Source organism: Procambarus clarkii, chromosome 2 (assembly GCF_040958095.1).
Source record: "Procambarus clarkii isolate CNS0578487 chromosome 2, FALCON_Pclarkii_2.0, whole genome shotgun sequence".
Classification (NCBI taxonomy): Eukaryota; Metazoa; Arthropoda; class Malacostraca; order Decapoda; family Cambaridae; genus Procambarus; species Procambarus clarkii.
In genome coordinates this window covers 55,866,166-55,879,343 of record NC_091151.1, presented here as the reverse complement: position 1 = coordinate 55,879,343, position 13,178 = coordinate 55,866,166, and the positions used below count along the sequence as shown (strand labels likewise).

At 43.5% G+C, this 13,178-nt stretch overlaps 1 protein-coding gene across 1 annotated transcript; it reads left to right on the top strand.

Moving 5' to 3' along the window:
• The first annotated feature begins 2,348 nt into the window (after window positions 1-2,348).
• On the top strand, window positions 2,349-8,615 carry LOC138366673 (golgin subfamily A member 6-like protein 24). Its single transcript, XM_069327942.1, has 2 exons — window positions 2,349-2,574; window positions 7,483-8,615. The coding sequence occupies exons 1-2, from the start codon at window positions 2,349-2,351 to the stop codon at window positions 8,613-8,615; spliced, it is 1,359 nt and encodes a 452-aa protein (XP_069184043.1).
• The last annotated feature ends 4,563 nt before the right edge of the window (window positions 8,616-13,178 follow it).

The following is a 13,178-nucleotide window of genomic DNA, read 5'->3' as shown; positions in this document are numbered from 1 at the left end:
CAACTAAATAAAAATTCAAAGTAAAATTTTTTATCGCCATGAACAACCTCCCCGTTCCTCCCCACCCTACACTTTTCTAAATTCCTAGTATGGATTATTTTACTTAGAACTGAATTAGAGACATTACTCACTATTCATATCCTCCATCATCACGTGGTGGGTGTGCTTGTTCCTTCACTATGACTGTAACTGAGGCAGTTAACCCAACACGTCACTTGCACACACAAGTTGTTTTTGGCAGTTCATCCTTATATTTAAATAAATATAATGCTATTTTTTGTATTTTTTTGTATTTATATGTATACTGGCGTTCTTGCATTCTTGTAAAGCCACTATTCTTGTAAAGTACGCACAGTGTTTCCGATAGGCCCTTAATCCTAATTATCCCCGAATACGTCCCCCGGAATTTCCCCAGAGTCGTTTAACAACCAGGTACCCATTCACTCCTGGGTGAACAGAAGCGTACAGTTAAGGATTAGCGCCTAGTCAATCCTCCCTGGCCAGGATATGAACCCGGGCAAAATCACTCACGATACGTTGGGCAAGTGTCTTACAACTGCGCCACAGTTATCTTGATGTTATCTTGATATGATTTCGGGGCTTTTTAGTGTCCCCGCGGCCCGGTCCTCGACCAGGCCTTCACCCCCAGGAAGCAGCCCGTGACAGCTGACTAACACCCAGGTACCTATTTTACTGCTAGGTAACAGGGGCATAGGGTGAAAGAAACTCAGCCCATTGTTTCTCGCCGCGTTTGAGATCGAACCCAGGACCACAGGATCAGAAGTCCAGCGTGCTGTTCGCTCGGCCGACCGGGTGGTGATGTTTTTTTTACTCTTCGTTAATTTGGCGTTCGTAGCTCTACTACTGGTCGGTGTTTGGGCCGTCAAATGTGTCGATGTATGAAATCGTCACTGCTGCGATGTTTTCTTTTTTGCCAGGTTATATTGGTCCCTCAGGACGGTGGAGATGAAGCCGCTTTTTTCTGGTGTTGTAGCGAGTTCTGCACGGCCGTGAGGACGCTCCACGATGTTCAAGCTGCTTAATTGCCGCCGTTTAAAAACCGTGAACCTGACTGGTGATGTAAAATGCACATACAATGTGCATATTAAGGAAGAGACTTTATTTAAAGATGTTATTAGTGTGTCTTGCCACAGTGCAGAGAGTATGGACAGCCATGCCTGAGCCGATCACCTTCCCTCCCACACACTGTGAGGAGTGTGTGTGTGTGTGTGTACACCGTCACCACAGTTGTGACGCTCACACCCTCCCATACACAGAGTAACCAATACTCTGCAACAACAGCAAGACACTGTTTTAATTAATGTGACACTAAGGGTGTGTCTTGCCTAAAAAATAGTAAGATGATTGTGTGGATACAGTGATGCCACAGCAGTGACGCCACACACACCCTCTCACAGTTGTGCATACAAAACTCTGCCGCCACACAAGGACCTGGTCGGTGTTATTAATTGTGTATAAATGTGTATAAACATTAAGAAATGTGTATAAACGTTAAGAAATGTGTATAAACATTAAGAGATGTGTATAAACATTAAGACACTCTAATTTTATGAACAATTGTGTGTGTCTTCCCATAAACTGTGAGTGGAGTGTGAACAATGCCTGAAGCCAGAAGCTGATGGAGTCAATATTGCCATTCCAATATCAGTAGAGAACAACACTACAAGCTCAGGACCTACAAGAGGGCAAAATCTTAGTACTATAAGACTCAGCTCCATACCTGCATCTTAATAAAATAAGGAAGGTTGGTGGTGTAACAATAGTAATTGGATTCAATTCATTGTGACACATTATATTGCAGGTGTGGTTAAACCATGAGCTTATGAGCTCACCTCAATACGTGAACGCTGCAAGAAGCAGACGATGAGTCACAACAACGTGGCTGAAGCTATGATAATCAAACCACACACAAAAAGATGAAGAAACAAGTTCAAGTACGTTTATTGAGACAATATAATACATCTCAACATGACAGAATAGCTTAGGCTATTTCTACCCTCCAGATGAAGAGAGGACGACGTTTCGGTCCCACCTGGACCATAACAAGACCATTATCACAATCGACTTGATAATGGTCCAAGACGGACCAAAACGTCGTCGTCTCTTCATCTTGTGGTGTGTGGTTTGGTCATCAACGCTGCAAGAGTCAGTTATAACGCTGCGGAGAGGCAGTGATGTCGTTGGAAGAGACAGTAGTAACGCTGGAAGTTGGAGTAGTAACACTACAAGAGGCAGTCGCATCGTTTAAGAATTAGTAGTAACAATGCAGTAGTAATTGCCTCTTGTAGCAGCGCTAAAAGAGGCAATAGTAACGCTCCAAGTGGCAGATGAAACGAGGAAAAAAAGAAGTTGCAACGTTGCGAGAGGTAAGTCTGCAAGAGAAATTAGTAACGTTGGAAGAAGCAGTACTAACGCGCCAGTGGAAGAAGAAACGCTACTGTAAGAAGCAAATAATGGCTACAATTGGCAGCATTAGTAATATGCAAGAGGCAGTAATAACGCTGAAAGAGGCCATAATAACACTACAAGAGGCAGTGGTAACGGTGCAAGAGGGTATAACGTTACAAGAGATAGTAGTAGTAACGCTGCAAGAGGTAGCAGTAGTATGCCACAAGAGGCAGCAGTAGTATGCTGCAAGAGGCAGCAGTAGTATGCCGCAAGAGGTAGCAGTAGTATGCTGCAAGAGATAGTAGTAGTAACGCTGCAAGAGGCAGCAGTAGTATGCCGCAAGAGGTAGCAGTAGTATGCTGCAAGAGATAGTAGTAGTAACGCTGCAAGAGGCAGCAGTAGTATGCTGCAAGAGGTAGCAGTAGTATGCTGCATGAGATAGTAGTAGTAACGCTGCAAGAGGTAGCAGTAGTATGCTGCAAGAGATAGTAGTAGTAACGCTGCAAGAGGCAGCAGTAGTATGCCGCAAGAGGTAGCAGTAGTATGCTGCAAGAGATAGTAGTAGTAACGCTGCAAGAGGCAGCAGTAGTATGCTGCAAGAGGTAGCAGTAGTATGCTGCAAGAGGCAGCAATAGTATCCCGCAAGAGGCAGCAGTAGTATGCTGCAAGAGGTAGCAGTAGTATGCTGCAAGAGATAGTAGTAGTAACGCTGCAAGAGGCAGCAGTAGTATGCTGCAAGAGGTAGCAGTAGTATGCTGCAAGAGGCAGCAGTAGTATGCCGCAAGAGGTAGCAGTAGTATGCTGCAAGAGGCAGCAGTAGTATGCTGCAAGAGGTAGCAGTAGTATGCTGCAAGAAGCAGCAGTAGTATGCCGCAAGAGGTAGCAGTAGTATGCTGCAAGAGGCAGCAGTAGTATGCTGCAAGAGGCAGCAGTAGTATGCCGCAAGAGGTACCAGTAGTATGCCGCAAGAGGCAGCAGTAGTATGCTGCAAGAGGCAGCAGTAATATGCCGCAAGAGGCAGCAGTAGTATGCCGCAAGAGGCAGCAGTAGTATGCTGCAAGAGGCAGCAGTAATATGCCGCAAGAGGCAGCAGTAGTATGCCGCAAGAGGCAGCAGTAGTATACTGCAAGAGGCAGCAGTAATATGCCGCAAGAGGCAGCAGTAATATGCTGCAAGAGGCAGCCGTAATATGCTGCAAGAGGCAGCAGTAATATGCCGCAAGAGGCAGCAGTAATATGCTGCAAGAGGTAGCAGTAATATGCTGCAAGAGGCAGCAGTAATATGCTGCAAGAGGCAGCAGTAGTATGCCGCAAGAGGCAGCAGTAGTATACTGCAAGAGGCAGCAGTAGTATGCCGCAAGAGGCAGCAGTAGTATACTGCAATAGGCAGCAGTAGTATACTGCAAGAGGCAGCAGTAGTATACTGCAAGAGGCAGCAGTAGTATACCGAAAGAGGCACCAGTAGTATACTGCAAGAGGCAGCAGTATTAATGCCACAAGAGGCAGCAGTAGTATACTGCAAGTGGCAGCAGTAGTATACTGCAAGAGGCAGCAGTAGTATATTGCAAGAGGCAGCAGTAGTATACTGCAAGAGGCAGCAGTAGTACATTGCAAGAGGCAGCAGTAGTAAATTGCAAGAGGCAGCAGTAGTATACTGCAAAAGGCAGCAGTAGTATACTGCAAGAGGCAGCAGTAGTATACAGCAAGAGGCAGCAGTAGTATACAGCAAGAGGCAGCAGTAGTATACTGCAAGAGGCAGCAGTAGTATACTGCAAGAGGCAGCAGTAATATGCCGCAAGAGGCAGCAGTAATATGCTGCAAGAGGCAGCAGTAATATGCTGCAAGAGGCAGCAGTAGTATACTGCAAGAGGCAGCAGTAGTATACTGCAAGAGGCAGCAGTAGTATACTGCAAGAGGCAGCAGTAGTATACCGCAAGAGGCAGCAGTAGTATACTGCAGGAGGCAGCAGTAGTGTACCGCAAGAGGCAGCAGTAGTATACTGCAAGAGGCAGCAGTAATATGCTGCAAGAGGCAGCAGTAATATGCTGCAAGAGGCAGCAGTAGTATACTGCAAGAGGCAGCAGTAGTATACTGCAAGAGGCAGCAGTAGTATACTGCAAGAGGCAGCAGTAGTATACCGCAAGAGGCAGCAGCAGTATACTGCAAGAGGCAGCAGTAGTATACTGCAGGAGGCAGCAGTAGTGTACCGCAAGAGGCAGCAGTAGTATACTGCAAGAGGCAGCAGTAGTATACTGCAAGAGGCAGCAGTAGTATACTGCAAGAGGCAGCAGTAGTATACTGCAAGAGGCAGCAGTAGTATACTGCAAGAGGCAGCAGTAGTATACTGCAAGAGGCAGCAGTAGTATACCGCAAGAGGCAGCAGTAGTATACTGTAAGAGGCAGAAGAATTAATGCCACAAGAGGCAGCAGTAGTAAACTACAAGAGGCAGCAGTAGTATGCGGCAAGAGGCAGCAGTAGTATACTGCAAGAGGCAGCAGTAGTATACTGCAAGAGGCAGCAGTAGTATACCGCAAGAGGCAGCAGCAGTATACTGCAAGAGGCAGCAGTAGTATACTGCAGGAGGCAGCAGTAGTGTACCGCAAGAGGCAGCAGTAGTATACTGCAAGAGGCAGCAGTAGTATACTGCAAGAGGCAGCAGTAGTATACTGCAAGAGGCAGCCGTAGTATACTGCAAGAGGCAGCAGTAGTATACTGCAAGAGGCAGCAGTAGTATACCGCAAGAGGCAGCAGTAGTATACTGCAAGAGGCAGAAGAATTAATGCCACAAGAGGCAGCAGTAGTAAACTACAAGAGGCAGCAGTAGTATGCCGCAAGAGGCAGCAGTAGTATACTGCAAGAGGCAGCAGTAGTATACTGCAAGAGACAGAAGTATTAATGCCACAAGAGGCAGCAGTAGTATACTGCAAGAGGCAGCAGTAGTATACCGCAAGAGGCAGCAGTAGTATACTGCAAGAGGCAGCAGTAGTATACTGCAAGAGGCAGCAGTAGTATACTGCAAGAAGTAGCAGTAGTATACTGCAAGAGGCAGCAGTAGTATACCGCAAGAGGCAGCAGTAGTATACTGCTAGAGGCAGCAGTAGTATACTGCAAGAGGCAGAAGAATTAATGCCACAAGAGGCTGCAGTAGTATACTACAAGAGGCAGCAGTAGTATGCCGCAAGAGGCAGCAGTAGTATACTGCAAGAGGCAGCAGTAGTATACTGCAAGAGGCAGAAGTATTAATGCCACAAGAGGCAGCAGTAGTATACTGCAAGAGGCAGCAGTAGTATACCGCAAGAGGCAGCAGTAGTATACTGCAAGAGGCAGCAGTAGTATACCGCAAGAGGCAGCACTAGTATACTGCAAGAGGCAGCAGTAGTATACTGCAAGAGGCAGCAGTAGTATGCCGCAAGAGGCAGCAGTAGTATACTGCAAGAGGCAAAAGTATTAATGCCACAAGAGGCAGCAGTAGTATACTGCAAGAAGCAGCAGTAGTATACTGCAAGAGGCAGCAGTAGTATACTGCAAGAGGCAGCAGTAGTATACTGCAAGAGGCAGCAGTAGTATACTGCAAGAGGCAGCAGTAGTATACTGCAAGAGACAGAAGTATTAATGCCACAAGAGGCAGCAGTAGTATACCGCAAGAGGCAGCAGTAGTATACTGCAAGAGGCAGAAGTATTAATGCCACAAGAGGCAGCAGTAGTATACTGCAAGAGGCAGCAGTAGTATACCGCAAGAGGCAGCAGTAGTATACTGCAAGAGGCAGCAGTAGTATACTGCAAGAGGCAGCAGTAGTATACTGCAGGAGGCAGCAGTAGTATACTGCAAGAGGCAGCAGTAGTATACCGCAAGAGGCAGCAGTAGTATACTGTAAGAGGCAGCAGTAGTATACCGCAAGAGGCAGCAGTAGTATACTGCAAGAGGCAGCAGTAGTATGCCGCAAGAGGCAGCAGTAGTATGCCGCAAGAGGCAGCAGTAGTATACTGCAAGAGGCAGCAGTAGTATACTACAAGAGGCAGCAGTAGTATACTGCAAGAGGCAGCAGTAGTATACTGCAAGAGGCAGCAGTAGTATACTGCAAGAGGCAGCAGTAGTATACTGCAGGAGGCAGCAGTAGTATACTGCAAGAGGCAGCAGTAGTATACCGCAAGAGGCAGCAGTAGTATACTGCAAGAGGCAGCAGTAGTATACTACAAGAGGCAGCAGTAGTATACCGCAAGAGGCAGCAGTAGTATACTGCAAGAGGCAGCAGTAGTATACTGCAAGAGGCAGCAGTAGTACATTGCAAGAGGCAGCACTAATATACTGCAAGAGGCAGCAGTAGTATGCCGCAAGAGGCAGCAGTAGTATAATGCAAGAGGCAGCAGTAGTATACTGCAAGAGTCAGAAGTATTAATGCCACAATTGGCAGCAGTAGTATACTGCAAGAGGCAGCAGTAGTATACTGCAAGAGGCAGCAGTAGTATACTGCAAGAGGCAGCAGTAGTATACTGCAAGAGGCAGCAGTAGTATACTGCAAGAGGCAGCAGTAGTATACTGCAAGAGGCAGCAGTAGTACATTGCAAGAGGCAGCAGTAGTATACTGCAATAGGCAGCAGTAGTATGCCGCAAGAGGCAGCAGTATTATACTGCAAGAGGCAGCAGTAGTATACTGCAAGAGGCAGCAGTAGTATGCCGCAAGAGGCAGCAGTAGTATGCCGCAGGAGGCAGCAGTATTATACTGCAAGAGGCAGCAGTAGTATACTGCAAGAGGCAGCAGTAGTATGCCGCAAGAGGCAGCAGTATTATACTGCAAGAGGCAGTAGTAGTATACTGCAAGAGGCAGCAGTAGTATACCGCAAGAGGCAGCAGTAGTAATGCTGCAATAGACAGAGCTAACGATATATGACGCAGATAGTAACGGTTAACCAGTATTAACGCTGCATGAGGCAAGAGTAACAATACAAGAGAAATAGTAACGCTACAAGATGCTGAATTAACGCTCCAGTACGCAGTAGTATAGCTACAAGAGGCAGTAGTATCCTTGGAAGAGTTAATACTAACGCAGCAAGAGGCAGTTGTATTGTTGCAAGGGGCAATATTAACGCAGCAAGAGGCAGTTGTATTGTTGCAAGGGGCAATACTAACGCAGCAAGAGGCAGTAGTATCCTTGGAAGAGTTAATACTAACGCAGCAAGAGGCAGTTGTATTGTTGCAAGGGGCAATATTAACGCAGCAAGAGGCAGTTGTATTGTTGCAAGGGGCAATATTAACGCAGCAAGAGGCAGTTGTATTGTTGCAAGGGGCAATACTAACGCAGCAAGAGGCAGTAGTATCCTTGGAAGAGTTAATACTAACGCAGCAAGAGGCAGTTGTATTGTTGCAAGAGGCAATATTAACGCAGCAAGAGGCAGTTGTATTGTTGCAAGGGGCAATACTAACGCAGCAAGAGGCAGTAGTATTGTTGCAAGAGGCAATACTAATGCAGCAAGAGGCAGTTGTATTGTTGCAAGAGGCAATACTAACGCAGCAAGAGGCAGTTGTATTGTTGCAAGGGGCAATACTAACGCAGCAAGAGGCAGTAATATTGTTGCAAGAGGCAATACTAACGCAGCAAGAGGCAGTAATATTGTTGCAAGAGGCAATACTAACGTTGCAAGAGACAGTAGTATTGTTGCAAGAGGCAATACTAGCGCAGCAAGAGGCAGTAGCATTGTTGCAAGAGGCAATACTAACGTTGCTAGAGGCAGAAGTATTGTTGCAAGAGGCAATACTAACGCAGCAAGAGGCAGTAGTATTGTTGCAAGAGGCAATACTAACGCAGCAAGAGGCAGTAGCATTGTTGCAAGAGGCAATACTAACGTTGCTAGAGGCAGTAGTATTGTTGCAAGAGGCAATACTAACGCAGCAAGAGGCAGTAGTATTGTTGCAAGAGGCAATACTAACGCAGCAAGAGGCAGTAGTATTGTTGCAAGAGGCAATACTAACGCAGCAAGAGGCAGTAGTATTGTTGCAAGAGGCAATACTAACGCAGCAAGAGGCAGTAGTATTGTTGCAAGAGGCAATACTAACGCAGCAAGAGGCAGTAATATTGTTGCAAGAGGCAATACTAACGCAGCAAGAGGCAGTAATATTGTTGGAAGAGGAAATACTAACGATGCAAGAGGCAGTAGTAGAGCTGGAAGAGGCAGTGATAACACAGCCAAAGGCAGTAATTACACTGTAAGATGCAATTGTAATGCTGCAAATGGCAGTAATGTCGTCCAAGAGGAAGTTCTAGTCTGCAAGAGGCAATACTAACATTGGCTGCAGTAGTCTGCAAGAGGCAATACCAACATTGGCTGCAGTAGTCTGCAAGAGGCAATATTAACATTGGCTGCAGTAGTCTGCAAGAGGCAATACTAACATTGGCTGCAGTAGTCTGCAAGAGGCAATACTAACATTGGCTGCAGTAGTCTGCAAGAGGCAATACTAACATTGGCTGCAGTAGTCTGCAAGAGGCAATACTAACATTGGCTGCAGTAGTCTGCAAGAGGCAATACTAACATTGGCTGCAGTAGTCTGCAAGAGGCAATACTAACATTGGCTGCAGTAGTCTGCAAGAGGCAATATTAACATTGGCTGCAGTAGTCTGCAAGAGGCAATACTAACATTGGCTGCAGTAGTCTGCAAGAGACAGTACTATCATTGACTACAGTAGTCTGTGTATCATCATTGTTGCTTGTGGTACAAGCAACGTTGACATGGGCATTAATAAATCTGACGTTGTCAGGGAACCCCTGCTGTTGCTTGTGGTACAATTAACGTTGTCACGGCCGTGCAACAATACAGTCAGGAGCTGCAGTTACCTCGTCGAGGGCGCCAGCTGTGTTGCATCTGAGACCAGTTACAATAATTACCTGCAGACCTCAACGATGTTAATTAGAGTTCGACCGCTAATATTGCTCAAGATAACAGTTTAATAGTTTAGTAATGTGAGAGGTAAATGACCATTTAGAGACATTACCCCGCTGTCGTCCATGACTTATCTGACTCTCCATTACTTACTCAGTTATCTGACTTATGCTTACTCAGTCTTCCATCACTCGCCCGACTCATCCTCACTCAGTCATTCACCATTTGTCTGAAGATTTATCAGTCTTCCGTCCTCACCTGGCTGACCCTAACTTAGTCTTCCAGTACCCACTAGACTATCTATCACACCCGTGATTCACTCTGTCTGCCAATTATTCATCTGAGTCACCCTTACTCTTCATTCAGCCATATGACTTACCCTACTCAGTCTACCATTACTCACCTGCCTCACCCTCACTCAATCTGCAATTATTACTCAACTGACTCACCCTTACTGAATTAGTCTACCGTCACTCACATGACTCATCCTTAATCTTCTCTGTCAGTCAAACGACGCGCCCTTACTCTCCCTCCCAATACTCGGCTGACTCATCAGCTCTTTACAATACTCACTTTCACCAACTGTGCTGCATTACAAATTAAAATACGGTAACATATTGTACATATTGACATAATGATCATTATGGAAGAGCGAATGACGTAGTTTATTGTAGACTTGATCAAAGTTAGCCTTGTTGTGTTGTTGTATTCACCTAGTTGTACCCACCTAGTTGTGTTTGCTTCGGCTCTCTGGTCTCGCCTCTCAACTGTCAATCAACTAGGCGCAAACAGTTACACGTTGTGTTACAATAAGAGTGTTACATTGCTTTGAAAGGAATATTTTCATGTTGTAAATGAAGTGATATATTTATGTGATATAAAAAACTTTAATGCAATGAAGTAGGTGTGTTTAGAGTTTTTTTTTATAGAAGTTGCGTTACCTTACTGTTGATGATTGTTGCATTGTGGGAGGAGTGGAGCATGCTGAGGTTGACTTATTGATAATGAAGGAGTGTTGTTGTCATGTGGAGGGAGACTTTATCCTGTGTTGTGGTAACAGGCGAGAGAGAGTTGGAGTGCTCAATTAAGAAAAGTTGCATTGGTGACGAGTTGCAATATATTGTGACTGGAGCAGTATTTAACTGTTATGAAGGAAGGGTTGTATTTATGTAGAGGAAATGACCTACTGTGGAGGAAGTGTTATATTCGTATTGAGAGAATATTGTATTGCTACAGAGGCAGAGAAAATAAGAACATAAAAAACATGAAACTACAGTAGTTCGTATTGCCTATGGGGCGAAGCTGCTGTTTATACACAAACCAAACTTACAGATATATATCATATACACCTGTGCTCTAACAACTTAGAACACCTCTCAAGCATGTTACCCAGGAGCCTCTTCCATAAATCATAAATAATGTTTACGAGCCAGTAGGTACCAAGGTATCTTATAAATCAAAACAAACAATTTGTGATGCATTTTTTTTACCCAAAATTTTTCAGTTGTTATTTTTAGCATCTAATTAACATCCACCTTTTTACATCGTTTCATTCCTGTCATATTTGAGTGATATTCTTAACTTCTCCATTTCTTGAGAATTAACATTATTCTCTGATCAAAAGGACGTTCTCTAATTCCGTAGATTTTTTCTTATCCCTTCTTTTTAGATCTAAATTTTTTTTATCTCCAGGACATTGTATGGTGTCCTAAACTGTTACGTATATTGTAAATGAGGACTAAACTGGGTAAGAAAGCACTAGTGAGTAATATTCATTATATTATTACTAATACTTCGTGTCATAAATGTATAATATTTGCCTTTATTTCGATTCTTTAAACATTGATTATACATTGTCTTAAGCTATTGCTAATCATGAAACTCAGATAATTTTCACATACAAGTTTGCAAATTTCAGTGTTGTTCAGCATGTATCTAATATTTCTAGCTGAAATTCCTAGCCATAAACCTGCAGAATTCTGCATTTGTTAGCATCAACTTACAGCTGTCAATGTTTTAAAAACCTACTGTAATCGTCGTTTAGTTATTTTCAACATTGTAAATATTTCCTGTCCTGAAAGTGCTAGGAAGACAAGTGGTGAATATTGAATTGATGTGTCGAGAGGTGATGAATTGCAGAGAGTGGTGTTGCAATGCTGCAAATGTTATATTTCTGGGGATTTAGTGTCTTATATTTGTTGACAGATTCTAACATTTATTTTGGAATGATTCGTGCATTTTAGAAGAGGTAATGTTGCACTGCTGAAGGAGAGTTGCAATGGTGAGTAATGAGTGTTGCAATGATATAGAGTGTGTTTCTTTAATATGGAGGGAGACTTCATTGTTGAAAAAATCGACTTATGAATTGAAAACGATGTATTACTAATGTGGAGATTCATGTGTTTTGTTGTGTAGTGAACATTGTATTTTTTCTTGATGTAGCGTCGCATAGCTGTCCACTGAAAGATGTGGCTACCAGTACAAACCATTTTGTTATTATCTCACTTATTACTAAAATATTTCAATACTGGAATGTCTTTCACCACTGGTGTTGGTCACGACTATGTTGCATCACACTGCCCGCATGCTTCTATATTAATATGTAATACTGATACAAATTATATATTTGCTTCACCTTGATCATCTGTATTTTATACACTATATAAATCCCATCATTTGAATCTGAGCTGATCTCCAGCTCCTCCTTTTTATCTGCAGTCCTTTGGTGTATTATTAGTGTTGTATTTCATCTTATGATGACATGTTATTACATCATAACAATCTACACTGAGGGTTACCAGCCACAAGGCTTGCTACACAGCTTTGTGTCAAGGGTTATAATGACCTGTTGTGTGTCAAGGGTTATAATGACCTGTTGTGTGTCAAGGGTTATAATGACCTGTTGTGTGTCAGGGGTTATAATGACCTGTTGTGTGTCAGGGGTTATAATGACTTGTTGTGTGTCAAAGGTTATAATGACCTGTTGTGTGTCAGGGGTTATAATGACCTGTTGTGTTAAGGGTTATAATGACCTGTTGTGTGTCAAGGGTTATAATGACCTGTTGTGTGTCAAGGGTTATAATGACCTGTTGTGTGTCAAGGGTTATAATGACCTGTTGAGTGTCAAGGGTTATAATGACCTGTATGAATTAATACAGGTCATTATAACCCTTGACACACAACAGGTCATTATAACCCTTGACACTCAACAAGTCATTATAACCCTTGACACTCAACAGGTCATTATAATAAATTATATTAATGAATTATATTATTCTTGAATAATATAATTATTCAAGAATAGTCACTTCATCTGCTTGTACACTGTTGTCCCTCATGGATAAGCTGGGACACTCACCTGCAAAATTTAACCGTGCAGGCGCTTTCTCATGTGGTAAGTAGTGCAACATTATTATTATTATTATTATTATTATTATTATTATTATTATTATTATTATTATTATTATTATTATTATTATTATTATTATTATTATTATTACACTTTCAATAAACGCTGACTGACTGACTGACTGAGATGATCGTATTAATATTATTATTACTATTATTATTATTATTTTACTACTCTTAATGTGTTAGCATTACGACGTACGGAGATTGAGGAGCGGGGAGAGAGAGAGAGAGAGAGAGAGAGAGAGAGAGAGAGAGAGAGAGAGAGAGAGAGAGAGAGAGAGAGAGAGAGAGAGAGGAGAGAGAGAGAGAGAGAGAGAGAGAGAGAGAGAGAGAGAGAGAGAGAGAGAGAGAGAGAGAGAGAGAGAGAGAGGAGAGGGAGAGAGAGAGAGAGAGAGAGAGAGAGAGAGAGAGAGAGAGAGAGAGAGAGAGAGAGAGAGAGAGAGAGAGAGAGGAGAGAGAGAGAGAGGAGAGAGAGAGAGAGAGA

Bases quoted from the DNA above. Each gene is read 5' to 3' on its own strand.
- LOC138366673 (XM_069327942.1), top strand. From the start codon at position 2,349: ATGAAACGAGGAAAAAAAGAAGTTGCAACGTTGCGAGAGGTAAGTCTG. The intron at 2,575-7,482 runs GTATAACGTTAC...TATTGTTGCAAG, and splicing joins AGTGGTAACGGTGCAAGAGG to GGGCAATATTAACGCAGCAA.